Raw genomic sequence first — 15125 nt, forward strand, 5'->3', positions numbered from 1 at the left:
TGACTGAGGGAATGGAGAGGGATACAGAGCTCTGACGACAGTGACGATGCAGTGCCCTCTTCCCGTCCACCTTTTCACATCCCTCCACATCTATCTCTCCCCTCTCCCTCTTTCTCCTTCTCTTTCTAGACAGAGGTGGACCGCCTGCCCTGCTTGCAGCGCCTCTTTCTCAGCTGCAATAACATCACCAGGTAAGAGCTTACTGCGCTTAACTCCCTCCTGCCCGCAGTGCAGGGACAGGGATGGTGGCTGGACAGTGCCACGTCCCCCTCCCTTGGCTCCTGGCTGGGCCTTGCCAACAAAATGCATGCAGAACACACACACAGACACACACAGACACACACACACACACACACACTGAAACATGCAGTGACACGCACAGGTTTGCTTTAGTGGGCAGTGTCTTTAACCTAGAAAAGAACATCCTGGAAGTGTGCTTTGTTATTAGTAATTAACATGCCGTAACCTAAGAAATGGGTGTGACTATTTTGTTAAAGTTCTGCAGACAACGCAAAGGCAGGAGGAGGTGAAGGTGGTTAATTTCCACAGGAAATTAAATGGGAGATTAGAGGGTTGAGTGAGTTCAGGAGCAGCACTGCTGGATAAGGGTGGATAGGATGAAGAGATGAGAGCTCTGTTATGTTCCTCAGTGCGAACATCAACCTGCCTGACACACTTTTTCCAATATCTCTCTGTAAGCTTCCCTGTCTCTCTGATCCAAGAAAAAGAAATGTCATAGACGTAACTTATTAAAGCAGCATAGATATCCCAGTGAATTAAGCTGGACGAAGGACCTGTATGTAGGATTCAGGGGGAGACTGTTCATAAGCCTCCTTGAGCGTAGTGCTGTGATACATCTGACCTGATGTTCAAACACAGCCCTGTTGTCATAGTGTATGGTTCAGTATCTGACACACTATCTGAGAAACCTGATAAAAAAAAATCAACAAATAATGATCAGTTTAGATTCTAAAACTTCTCTGATCATCACACAGCGACAGCTTCTTCCTGGTACAATATATTTATAAAAAAATAAAATAATATTGTATATATTGTTTTCTCCGCAGTATTGTACATTTAGTAAATGTAATGTTAATAATAGCTTCTCTTTTGAATTTATGGTTTAAATGGCAGCATAGAAACCTGGTACCTTTTTGAAACTGGGCAATGCTGATAGGAGAAGACTTGTGCTCTGTTGCTAGGTAGAGGGACAGCCCACATGCGTTTACTTGGTGCAGTCAGTTTGGTCGGTCGAGGATGTTGGGGTCGAAAAATCCCTCATTATTATTTCACTCACTATAACATTGCATTTTTAATTTAAACTGCTTAACAGTAGAAAATAACCGATGCGAATCAGTAAATAACAGATGAAGGAGTTGTAGTGCTGCTATAGATGAAGTTGGAGACGACACAGTTTTTGACCCAACCCCACTCTCCACACACACACACACACACACACACACACACACACACACACACACACACACACACACACACACACACACACACACACACACACACACACATTGTAATTCACTTCTCATTGGACCTCTGATAGTGTCCAGTGACTGGTGTGGAGAGAATTTGTATCACTATGGAACAATTCTCATGGACTAACAATTCCCAGTGGCATCAGTGACAGTGATGAATGCAAAAATGTGGCAAAATATGTATGAGATGCACCATTTGGATCCCTCAAGAAGATTCATAAGCGCTGTAAAAAACACAAGCCCATCACTTTTGGTATAATGGAGGGTAATTAATCTGTTCTGAAGAAACTTATAAAACATGCATGGGAATTAATAACAAGTGCATGAATGCAAGCCACACGTTTGTGGCTAAAGACTCCCCTCATGCTCTGCTGAGGAATTTTATGCATGATTTAATGTTTCGATTAACTGACTCAAAATGCGTGGTCATAGCGACCTTAACTTAGACCACAATACTCATCTTGTTTTTGAAAACACTGGGAAAAAAGTAAATATGTGTTTTTAAATTGTAATTTAATTATTTTTATTTTGTTTTTATACACATATGGCCCTATGAATCCAAAATAAAGCTTAACTAAAACTAACATATAACAAATACATTGATCTAGGTTACGGTTACTGCATGTGTTCGACCTATTATAGTATTTCCAGCCTAGATTATATTGCAGAAAAGAGGTCTGACTGTACCTTCTTGTGTGTTTGTGTGTGTTTTTGCAGTATGTACAGTCTGTAATGTCCTGTTGTAGTTCTTTCTAAATGACACAGAAATTAACACTCTGTAATAGAACTACATAAGAACTGATAAGTGAGCCTCCAAACCCCCGATCAGAATTCATCACAGTACCCTCAGCTCGGCTGTGGTTAAGACGATGGATACCTACTGTCTTTGCCTTTAGTTTCATGACTGGGCATTTCAAGTGTTATTTTCTACTTCTACTTTATCTTATCTTCAATTTTGGTTAAACTCCTGTATGTCTGATATTCCTTTATATCCGTTATACTTGAAAAGAGTTTGTGAATTACATTCATTACTGTTTTAAAAAGTCTTACATTTTACTTATTGAAACCTGCAGAAACCCTGAAGATAGGAAGACAAAACATCATATGACTCTCCTAATTGATATTTGAATTGTGAAATGTTGCTCTCTATTTGTTGGAGCTACAACACTGTCCCCTGATGGTTGTACTTGTGTTAATAGTTCAGCAAAGGTTAATATCCGGGCCTCTTGTGCATCCAAACAAACCTCTGGCTAGGTTCAGGCCCGCTGCAGTGTAGAAGATCCAAGCAAATGATTCATCAAAGTTATTATCACAAATTAGCAATACAAATATCTCCCCCGCCTGACAAAGCATGACTGTGCTTTTTCATGCCTCCTTTTGCCAAAGGCTGATATCAGCAGTGCAGCGGATCTGTCTTCGTTGCCTCCTGAGTGATGTCAGGCTGCCAGTGTGCTTTCAAAATACTACTACTACTTGTTTTAGCTTGGCTTAATTCTGTCGGTAAAAGCCAAGATTGAAAGTTTAACAATCTGAGGATAAATGGGGGAATTTGTTTCGCTTGACTTACCCAGGGGATGACTCAAGCTTCCCAGTACTTATTTAGGTCAGCATGCCTCTCTATCACTGTCAAGCCTTTTCCTTTTGGAAAAAAAGTCTCATTTAAAATGTTCTTTCTTCGTTTCCAGCTTTGATCAGCTAGCCTGCGTCGGAGACTTGCGCTCCCTTTCTGAGCTCACCCTGGATGGGAATCCTGTAGCCCTGAAGACATGGTACAAGCAGGCCGTCCTGCGCTGTGTGCTTCATCTGAGACAGCTGGACATGAAGCGTATCACAGTAAGACCGAATTGATTAACTGTGTCTGTGTCTGTTTACCAGAGTAAAACTGTCCAAATGGTTCTAACTACTATACGGCTAGTAGGTTTAGAGTTTGTTCTAAACTTGGTTGAACTTCCTTCCGGATATCTTTTATTTCTGCACGTTAAATACAGTGATCACACAACCGCAAAGGGCGACCATGATGTGATGTGACAGTTTTCATCATGCTGCATATGATCGATAGAGGCAGATGTTTGGCTCTGTATATTGTTATAGTTGATGTAATTAATATGTCTTATGATTTCACAGGGCAAAACAAATTAAATCATTCCTCAGAGGCAGACTCCCATATACTGTCCGTGGGGCATCTCTAAGCTCCTGTACATCTTGATGACGATATACTCTTTATTCTTTGTTTTCTGTCGTTGGCATAGCAATCATCATGCTTTTGGTTGCATATTAAAGGAAAAAATGTGTCAGAGACTAAACTGAGATTATGAACAAAGCATTTAAAAAACACTTAATGCATGTCAGATCCATACAAACAATGTGTCTATATATAAACGCGAAGTCATCTTTTATTAAACACTGTGTCAACAAAGTGATACAGTGCATATCTGCCTGCTTTTAGAGGCTGTCAGCAGATAGCACCCAGGTCTGAGCTTGTATTTTAAAGGAATCTGAAAGAGCACCACACACCTTGCCCTCAGAACATTCTGCTGAAATAATGTAAAAAAAAAACTCATAACTCCAATTTCAACAGTTTTCATGTTTTTACTTGAATTTTAAGGAACAGGCAGGTTTCAGGACCCATTGGCCCATTACATTTCCCCAACAAACTACTTTCTGTGGCTGTCAAGTCTGAAAACAGAGAGTTTACTTAAGGGAGATCCAAAGTTTTGATTTGAAAACAGAAAAGTAACCTGAGTGCTGCAGTTTCCAACTCATTTAACTGTGTCACAATATCGCTGTGGGGGAAAATTCGTAGTAGTCACTGAAGATCTTCTCCTCCAACTAATTTGGAAAAACCTGCCCCTGTGTGCACTATACTGTCAGTGGAGGTGAGATCAAATGATCTGAGATAAGATCTGTGCCTGACTGCTGGAAGATTGGCAATTATTTATGAATGAAATTGAAAAATGAAGTTAATAATGCAAATTAGGAGATACAGTGGTACTGTTGTGCTTTGGGGTGAACAAGTGAATGTTGTTCCTCTGTCTCCTTCAGGGATTTATATGTGCCAGCAGCATTTGAATTATTTACAACAGTAAATAGAGCAAGTTAAAACAACACGCATACTGTATACTGGAGCTGACCAAAGATATTATCAGGTAGCTTATAGTCATTATATTTTATGAAATTGATTAAAACTAATTAATCATATCATCCTAATTGATTATCATTTACCTGTAGTTACATTTAAAATAGCACACAGAGCTTCTTTATCAAAGACAACAATCAGGAATCTAAAATCCTATAAATACATATAATAGGAAATAAATCATGTTTTAATTGTATTATTCAGATGGATATATTGCACCGTATATACAGTTTAATGAACTTTGTGGCAGCTACCCAAACATGGAAATTGTTATTGCTGATATTGAGCCCTCACCGTTATCAATTGATCGATTTTGCGGATACACTTTCGTCATGTTTCCCATTAGAACCAGTCCTCCTCATGAAATTCTTTAATCTCATGTCGATCTTCTTAACCCCAACCCCCAACCAGCTGACATCAGTCCTTTACTCCAGTGAGGTTTGCACGTGATCTCTATTGATCAGGCTGAAGCGTCGTCTCTACCAACCCGTCGCGGACAGCTGAATATCCCCCATTGCTCTCCGCTGGCACACTCAGATTGTGTTGGCAGCATTGCATTCTGGGAGTTTTGGCTTTCCCCTAACAGCTGGGCTCAGATGATCCGAGACTGAAAATCAGACAGATAATCCTGTGTGATGCTGCAGGCCACTGTGAGAATTTTCTCCCAGCCTCCACACACAGGGAACAGTCTCTCTGTCGGTGTCTTTTGCGGTTCCCCCTTCTCATGAGTAATTCAGAATAACTCCTTGAATGGAGCGGCACTCTGATTGCACTGGCTCTCTGTTTCAGGACGAGGATCGGCGAATGGCTAGTGTGCATGCTCGGAAAGAGGAGGAGAAGAAGAGGGAGAATCACAAGCAGACGATTCATAAGGTACCTCTCTGTTCCGATCTCTTCTTGTTGTCTTTGTCTGCTGGGATTTTGAGTTTAAATTTACAGAAACTACGCAAGGATGCCCTGTACATCAGACCCTAGATTAACAAGTGTCCTGTGAAGGGCCTTTTTAATTAAGGTTTTCTTAGTAGAAAGAAAATAAAATGAGTTGCAAAGGTTTAAAGTACTAGAGCAAGCTTTGGTATCACATAAAGTTTTGATTGTGATTATTTTAGCCATCAGCTAAATGTTATGTAATTTAAATTCAACACACATTACAGCAAGAGGCCATTATCACCGTGGCTTTCATGGTTAAGTAAGGCAGTGGTCACTACAGGAAGGAGGATTTTTAGAAGTCTTATACAATTTAAAAACAATTCAATAATGTTGCATCATATTTTATCCATAACTACTACTACTACTTACAAATAACACAATCTAATTTGAATTAAATGTATTCAGATAATCCTTAGCCTTCTTTCTTGGTCTCCATGTGACCCTTTCAGTGATTATGACAGCACCACATGAAACATGTCCACGTGGGATTACATATTTTTTTTATGAATTTGCTCAAATCCATATTACTTGAGATAATGTGGGTGGCAAATCTGAAGTAAGGTCGTTTATACATTTGGACAATAACCAACCTCCTTGGCTTCATGATGGTACATTTTAATCTGCAAATTTTTTTTTAATCAGTTTTCCCATCATAAAACATTTGATGAGAAAATATTCGGTCATGGTCAGAATTTGATTTCACAGTAACGATTTACAGGACATTGAATACACGTTTCATATGCTGTCATGAACTTTGAACCTTTCCATTCTATCCACATGACATAAAGCTCTGTGGGAAAATTGTCAATGTATCAAGTTAAAGAGTCTATAGTGCACAGTGGTACTGTGTCGGTAAATGGGTCTTAATTACCCTATATTTCTTCAAATAGTCAAAGATATTGACAGGCGTCTATTATACAATAATGTGTGTGGGGGTGTGTGTCTGCGTGTTTGAATATTGATGTGTCATCCTGCTGTGTCTGCGCTGCACGGTTGTCTTTTGCTGAGAGGTGGTCCCTGCAGATTGCATTGTCTTTCTGTAACCGAACTCCTTGCTAATCCCTGGTGTTGAGAACATGTCATATTATATGCTGCAGCCAAGGGTTCATGAGGGCAAAGGATTCACTCTGAACTGATACTGACTCACCCCTGCGTCGGGGAGTGGCACATTCCATAAGAAAGCATAGTGAAACTGCAGCTTGGCGAGAAAAAGGACAGCAGCGGAAGAGAAATCTTCTTGCTTTCAGGGTCTGTGTCACTTTTCTTATGATAAGAGCAAATCATAGTTCAATTAAAATGCTGTGGTACACATGCATACGCAATATCAGACTAATGGGTTGTGATATCTGCCAAATTAAAACTAGATGCAGTGCAGGAGGAATAGTTTTATCTGTGACCAAGGCTTAAGAGACAGGTTCCATCAGATTAGTATATCCCCTCTGTGTTCTGCTCTGGACAACTGTTTCCTGAAACCCTCTCTGACCTCAGCTTGTGTGTGTATGTGTGTGTGTTACGCTCATCTAGGAGAAGCGGCGTCTGGCGATCCGTAATGCAGCACAGCAGTGGGAGGGTGTCAGGGCCTGCCTGGAGCTGCCACCAGTACAGGGTGCAAAAGAAGAAGTGAGTCCAGAGAACAGCCCCGCCCACAGCCCCGCCCAGACAAATGGCCTCGCACAGGAGCCTTCTCCAGATGAGCCGAGGTACACAACACATGACAGATACCAGTGTTTGGTGTCACCTCATGTTTATGTTGCACAGTGAATTGTTGTTTCCTTTGCTCTACCTGTGGTGGGTTGTGATGTAGATCGGGATCATTTGATACATCTTGATTGAATCATATAAAAATACATCCCACCAAGAATTGTAGGTCTCAAGTATTTTAGTTTTTTCGTCATGCTTGCAGCATTTGTCTAGGGATGGGAATGTCTTTCAGTGGTTAATGGTAAATATAACATCAACAGTAAGATCTTAGCATTTAGCTCAGAGGACCACTTTGCCTAGATACAGCCTTCAGGGTTCCCACGGTCAAGTCATGGAATTGTAAAATGTTTATTTCCAGGCCTGGAAAAGTGCTTGAAAAAAAATAAGATCCCAAAAGTTTTGGAGAAGTCATGGAAATTTGTTTCATGTTGTTCATTTACGCTGAGTTTTAAATAATTCATGTGCTTTTAAAAGAAATACGCTCAAAATATAAGCAGGCATACTCTCTCATACTAATTGAAAAGTTCTGTGGGGAAGCAGGCGGGATAATGCACTATTCCAGGGAAGTGTAGATTTAACAATGCTTGGCTACAAATGGAAAAGTATATGCCATGGGTTACAACAGACAAAGATCTCAATCAAACTATTGTCTCATTCATTTGTGTCATTGAAGGTATACTGTATGCTTTGGAATTCTCATTGTTAGCTTAAATACTACATTTTGTCACTTTTTCATGTATACACCGAGATCTAACAAAATGTTTGGTCAAGGAAATTTGGTTTACAGTTATTGAAAAGTCATGGAAAAGTCATGGAAATCCATTGGTCAAAATGTGTATGAACCCTGAGCCTTACTGGGCGTCTAGCATTTCTTAGTTTTATTCTTAAATATTTGCTCTCAGAAACGTCACAAATGAGAATCTCAATTTGATTGTGTTTGCTCCTTTACATTTTTAAAGCCACTGTTCAAATGAGTGTTTGTTTATTTGAGCTTCATCAGACCCAGTTCAGACTTCTGTCAAAGTAAACAGTTATAAGTACATGTGTGAACGCACCCAAATGAGCGCTCTGAGGTGGTCTGATTCTCTGAGAGGAATGTAGCCAAATTCTTTTATCTGTGTAAACACAAATGTGTCCTGGGCAATATATGAAGGACTGTCTACTCAGCTGACGTCCTCTGACTCTATACAGTTTCCTGTAGTCACTCACTTATTTAATGGTGGAGCTGCGCGCTGTGCACTGATTCCCTGAGATGGGAACCTGTGAAAATAAGAATGATGTATGTTGGGTTCAGATTTCATGTGTTTTTTTTTCCATATCCAACTGAAATGGTTCTGAAATTAGTTGTTTGCTCTTTTGGTGAACGTTTATTGTTATTTTTCTTTGTAGACGAGTAAGTCCAGGGTCAGGATCAGAGCGACCACTAGGGGGAACGGAGAGCAGACTGCGCACCAACAGCCGTCCAAACAGCCCGCGAGATCCCAAGTAAGACAAAGTCCACCGCCTAAGAAACTGTGTTACAATACTGGCCTAGAGTGCTGTCATTGACACATGAGGTATGCCTCCTGGCAATATACCCTTTTGACACCTTCCTTAGGAAACAATTGGTTTCAGTTGAGCGAATTTAATACTGTTTTGTGCACTGTCAATTGTCAATTCTCTTTCATCCATCCGTCATACATCTCTGTTTGTTAGATCAGAGCCTCTCACTTTCACACATGTAGAAATATCGTCCCACACTGTCATCCCACAAAACTATTCACTAGTGTTATTTATGTTTTTGCAATTTTTTTCTCATTCAGTAAACTCATGATGTGGCTACTGAGGTGGAGAGTTGTGAATGGATTTGAACTGAACGGCATTTGGCTCCTTCTAAATATCTCAGTCTTTCTGAGCTCATCATCTGTGTTTGGTCAAATTAAATACCTATAAGACTCATTAGCTCTGAAAGACTCACTATAGATGGACTCAAAAACTGTTACTCAAGCTGCTTTCAGACATGCACTTAAGCCTGGTCATTTTCCTGAAATTTCCCAGAGGTGCTGTATACTGTATGAGAAGGCAAATGTCTGAGTCAGTTACTGTGGACATTTTCAGGAACTTTTCCTACCAGCCCCCTAGTAAAATGTCCAGAAAATATGAGAGTGAGCCTATGTGAGAATACAGCAGCTGAGTGTCCAGAAAAGTCACAGCCAGGGATTGGGCATGTTTGGGACGTTGCTAGCACACGATGGATGGACTATTTAAGGCTGCCTGCCTATATGTGGCTTTAGACTCTTTTGTTGTTTCTGCAGATACGACCAAATGCTTGTAGTATTGTTGTCAACCCCAAATTAATCATTACCGATGAATCAGTAGCTTCGTCTCCCCCCATCTGCTATGTGCTGTAAACAAATACACAGTGATTTCCACAATGGGATTTATATGCCATGTCCTGCTTCCTCCCTGCTTTAGCCGGTCACCACTCTTCACCTGAATGTTAAGGAAAGGTTCCTGTTGTTGTTTTAACTTCTGACCCTGACAATGTCCTATCAGAAAGGCAAACTGTACAGACCCAATCACCTGCATTTTCCAGAGTTTGTGTCTGAAAATAATATCTTGTTACACTGGTACTCTGTCTATATCTCTTGTTATGAATGGACACATAATTGATTGGCCCTAAACTATAAGACAACACCTCACCTCAGAGCAGTACAGAACATAGTTTTCTTATTATAATAGGGAAAACCCTGCACTGTACATGGCTCCACCATTAATCCAAGCTGTTGCTTAGCTCCTCCTTACCGGACCTTCTTGTCCTTGTGTCTTTATTTTGATTATGCAGTGTTTCTAGCAGTTGGACTATCCCTTTTTTTCTTAATTTTTTAAACTGGCAGAAAGACAGACAGGGCATTTAGAGAGATCATCCAAATTATAGATGTGATCCCTGCAGCAGCTGGTTCATCAAACGCATCTTGAGCAAAGCAATGACACCTCTATTTACATAAGAGCCGCTGCACTTGAGCTTTATGAGTTCTCCGGGAAAACGGTGTCTAAAGTCTGCTCTCCACTACCTATACTGTTTCTAAAGTGATGTTGGAAGCCCTGTGTATCATCAGTCTGTGCTGAGTCTAATGTATAGAGCTCCGATATACTTTCCCTTCAGAGAATATGATCCAGATGAGTGATGAGGGGGAGGGTGGAGATGAAAGTGGGGGCTGTGTCAAGGACTGTTATTACACATTTCAGAGCTGACTTTTCCTTCCTACACCAGGATATAAAAATGCCCCCCCCCCAGCCTCCTGACTCACGATTACGTGGAATTCATACGATCACTTTTAGTAGTATTTCCTACGACAGGGTCTATCATAATTGCATGTGGTCTGTTTAAAATCTGTGTGGTCTAACAGGTTGTTGTGATGATGATGACTCAGACAATTCAGAATCCCACACACTTATAACTTTGGAATTTAAACACTGTTGCTGGTGCTTTATGAAAAGGGCTTTTACAAAGGAAAAAAAGAAAATCCAGATTTGTGACTAAAAGGTTAAAGGAAGGATAAAACCTTCATAATGTCTGTGAATATATACAGTAGGTGTTTCATTCTACAGTGTTTAGGTTTATAGAAAGGTTGTAACGCCTACACAGTGTAGCCCAGTTTGACTCAGATAGCTGTTGAAGTATTACACCATCCTCCCCCGTGCAGAGCAAGGAGGGACAGATGATGGATGACCTTGTCTCTGTTTGTGAAGCCTGTGTATCAACACTCTTGGCTGTCTGTTGTGTGACTGTCTGTTGCGTGACATCCCGTATCAGGTTGACGGGGGTGTGAACCCTCAGGAAAATACTAACAGCGGGAGGATGTGTATTCTTTCGCACCCGGAAGAGACAGAGTATGGTTTGTTATAGGTCATCCATAATCCTGCTACTTCAGAATCTCCACAGATTCTTGGTTTTCGCAGACAGGTCAGGGGCAGACCCCGACCCATCCAAACATCTGGATCTGCTCAGTGGGAACCAAGGGAAGACAGCAGCTTCTTGGCACTCGTGTGAATGTACAGTATGTCTGTGTGTTTTTCTGAGTAGCAAACTGGGGATTGCCCTTGAAACTCTGAGAGTTAACTTATGAGTAAAACACATTTGGAAAAGTCTGAATTATATGATTATTGTCACGTTCTGGGAATTCTGTAAGTGCTTGTTGTTTCAAACAAGTTTTGCTGGAGTATGGTTGGATGTAATGTAAATATGAAGTGGTAAATTATTGGATGAATCAGTTTGAAAGAGGCCTGGGACAAACATGGATCTTGATGGAATCTAAGGTTGCTGTAAACTTTCATTTCTGATTTCTATAATAGTCTCAGAAATGTTGAAAACTGGCCAGTGACGTGAAAAGGGGAAAAGATGCAGACAAAGAAAAAGTTGTACATATGACCTTAAAAAAAAAAGTTAATTTAGAATGAAAAATGTGATATGTTTTTTGTATTTCTGCTAGAACGATAGAATGTTAATTGCAAATCTGACAACTTTTCACACATTGACCCAACATTGCTGCCTCAAAAGTTAGTTAAATATGATGGAGAATAGGAGCAAAGATAAATCTGTTGCTGTGTTAACACAAATCACCTCATTTTCGTCACTATCTCGTAGGCCTCTTTAGACCAGAAGACATTTTAAATACTGTATAACATGAGTGATTGAGCTGTGCTAATGGTGCTTGAGAAATGTTGGTGCCTCATTGCTTATATCCAGTGTGGTAGATGCATATAGATGTAGTCTCAAGCCCACAAAGCAAAACCAATTTGGAAATGCAGGAAACCTGTACGAGTCGATAAAGTAAAGTATGCATTAGGGCGTGGATACCATGTGATTGACAGCCGAGCCAATAACGTCCAATGGGTGCATGCGTGCAGTGTCCTCGAGCTCTCACCCCCTGCTCCTCCAAATATTGTTACTTGTAGTTTCATAAAATCCAAATGACGCTGGCCAAAATGCCAAAACAAATGGGTGATGTCATGGTGGATTCCCACTTGGGTAGATGCGTTTCATTGGGTGGCTGTGTATTAAGGAACATTTTTTTGATATCTGTGCTCACCATTTGCAGCCTCGGTTTGGTGATCCATTAAAATGAGGTAAAAGGGAATTTTTACAGAATCACTGTCATGCTATGAAGAATTATAGAACATTAAGCTTGTGTCACTGCCAAACTTTGACTGTGTTTCAGGCCCAAGTTTATTCCTTTGTTGTTGTATTGAGGGCAGTTGGTCACCGTGTGGGGAGATGTAGAGGGCTTTGCAATTTTCATTCATTCATTTAATGGAGGGTTGTGCTGAGATGGGGATAAAGCTTTTTGCTGTCAGGGCCCCAAAGATCTTTTAAATCCCTTCTTAACATACGCTCATCCTGTCTAACTTTGAGTTTATACTCTATCTGTCTTGGCATTAAGTTTAAATCCCCAGTTTGCAATTCGTTTGATCTCGTATCACTGAAGTGGTTCTATTGTTTATCTTATGATTCTGGTTTATTTTGCTGCCCTCTTGTACGCTGATTGTACGATAATAATTACATCTGTATCATTTGAACCATTTTTCCCTTTTTAATGCGGAAATTTCTGAAATTCAGTTTCAGCTCCGAGAGTAATGTTTCATACACATCACCACCAGTATTAAGGCTATTACTAAATTGTCGAGAGATGGCCGACCTCTTTTTTATATGGGCGCCATATAGGCAGGCAGCAATCCTTAAGGGCTGTAGGATTAAGTGAGGGATCTCTAATTGAATTACATCCTGACACCAATAGGCCGCAGCAGGATCCATGTAATTGTGACAGATTCTTTGCCCTGTCCTCCGCACCTGTTCACTTCTTCTCTCAGTGTTTGTTGCTGGGTTCATGTCAGGAGGGTATGCAGGGCCACCTGGCAGCTTTTCAGTTGTGATTACTGGGAACAATGTGCAACACTCTGCAGTGTGTCGATGGCGCATTTCCAGGCAAGCAGAAGTTACTCCCATTCTTCATGTGACTTATTTACATGTTACCCTCAATGTCCTGCACGGCTCCCACTCCCTCTGATTTTCTGCCTTTGGCATTACCACATCTTGGAGGAGTGACATATCCTGACGATTTAATTTCCTTTCAGTGTCTGATGCCTCCCCCTCTAGTTCCAGCCAAGTCCCATGTTTCTGTCCACGTGTTGGCTCGTAAGAGGAAACAGTTCTTGGTTTGGTTTCCTTTCTCGTATTGTTGTTTCCGTTCAAATGCACATTTCATTATCTGGAGGAGTTCAGTCATCTTCAATCATTTATGTACTTGTATCTACTACTTTTTTAGCTGCCGTCACTGCTCAAGAGCTTACTATTCTGTTGACATGATAAGATATGTGTCAATTCTGGTGTCCGTTTTAGACAGTGGTAGTGAAGCATTAACATTGGAATTGTGTGTGTTTTTAAGTTGTCCTATAGACTGTTTTAGTTTATGGGGGGAAAGGCAATCTGTACTTTAAGAGGATTTTTAGTGGGAGTTCAGAGGGTGACCATTGGAAAAAAATGACAGCAGGGAATACTCTGCAACAGTGTGTCCAGTTATTTTAATATATCCACAGGATCCCTGCAGTCTGTTGTGATCACCCTTTGACATTAGCCTTGAATACACGGTGCATCACTTTAGGTAACGTGTGTCTAGATACAAATACTGAGACTGTGTGGGACATTCCCTGTCAGTCACTGGTTTGTTAAGAGTGATGTAGGCTTTATCACATGGTTATTCCGGATGATGTGTTGTTGTGTACTGACAAGATTCATTTGTGCCTCAGAGTTCAGTCCGTTTTAAATAATCTTCGGGGGAAATGTTACAAATCAAAACGAGGCACAAATTAATCCTGTCAGTAAACAACAAAACGCACTACGACCTCAAGGAGTTACTGACTTTTGCTTACTACAAAACACGCACACACACACACACACACACACACACACACACACACACACACACACACACACACATACACACACACTCGCAAAAAAGCTTTGCGGTCCTGCACTCTCCCGTCTCCTGAGGCTCAGGACCATTTACCTGTCATTTACACATGATTGAATAAGTAAACTGACTTGAGGCCAAGTATCATCAACCAAAATCCAGATGTCAGTGTTGTGTCACGTTCCTCCTGCTTAAACATTTCAAAGTAACTGGTGTTAAAGAAAAGACAATCACCTGAATCTGCTGACCAAACTCTTTTGCCTCTCAGTTGGGAGGGTTTGCTGCTTTTCTGCTCTTTTGTGAGGAAAAATATTATACGATAAAACCACATTTTGACATTTAGACCAACAGTCTTGAATAGATAAAGTGCAGATGAATAATCTAGTTGCAGAACTAACTAACTTACTTGTGTTTTACATGCTTACATATTAGTTACTTTTAACATGAATATTTAATACCAGCATCTAAATTACAGCTCATTGTTCAATGTGCGTTATCTGGTGTCCCTGTATGTAAAGTAGTTCAAACCAGCTGAGCCACCACTGGTGCCATACACTGATGCTTCAATATGAATCAGCTAATGATGTCATGTATAGTAATTTATTAGTCAGAGGCACAAAAACAGTTCTTTACCTCTTTTACTGAGGTAAGTTTTGTAATGCAGGAATTTCATTTTCTTTTGTTAATTGGTTGTTGCTCCTCACTCAACCTTTCAGTCTGAGTGTGTGAAATTTGGTGCAGTTTTGATTTAAGGTTGGGCCCTGGTGGAGGTATGCACCTTTCTCCCTCTGTCCCGGACTCAGAATTCTGTCTCCGACTACGCCACTCACACACATACTTTAGGAAGATTGGTCTCAACAAGAATCTCGGATTAGAGTTCTGCAATCAAAGGATTAGTCGTCTAACCACTATGGCTTT

The 15125-nt window shown here is 40.6% G+C and overlaps 1 protein-coding gene across 1 annotated transcript in view; it reads left to right on the top strand.

The window, feature by feature from the left end:
• The window catches only part of LOC132998883 (leucine-rich repeat-containing protein 49), a 34712-nt gene that overhangs the window by 12524 nt on the left and 7063 nt on the right, over positions 1 to 15125 (top strand). Inside the window, exons 9-13 of the mRNA XM_061068626.1 lie at positions 130 to 191; positions 3176 to 3323; positions 5416 to 5499; positions 7081 to 7256; positions 8647 to 8742. Of these exons, the coding sequence (XP_060924609.1) occupies positions 130 to 191; positions 3176 to 3323; positions 5416 to 5499; positions 7081 to 7256; positions 8647 to 8742 (566 nt within the window). The remainder of the gene's footprint in view (positions 1 to 129; positions 192 to 3175; positions 3324 to 5415; positions 5500 to 7080; positions 7257 to 8646; positions 8743 to 15125) is intronic.

The sequence above is a fragment of the Limanda limanda genome, chromosome 3 (assembly GCF_963576545.1).
Source record: "Limanda limanda chromosome 3, fLimLim1.1, whole genome shotgun sequence".
Lineage (NCBI taxonomy): Eukaryota > Metazoa > Chordata > Actinopteri > Pleuronectiformes > Pleuronectidae > Limanda > Limanda limanda.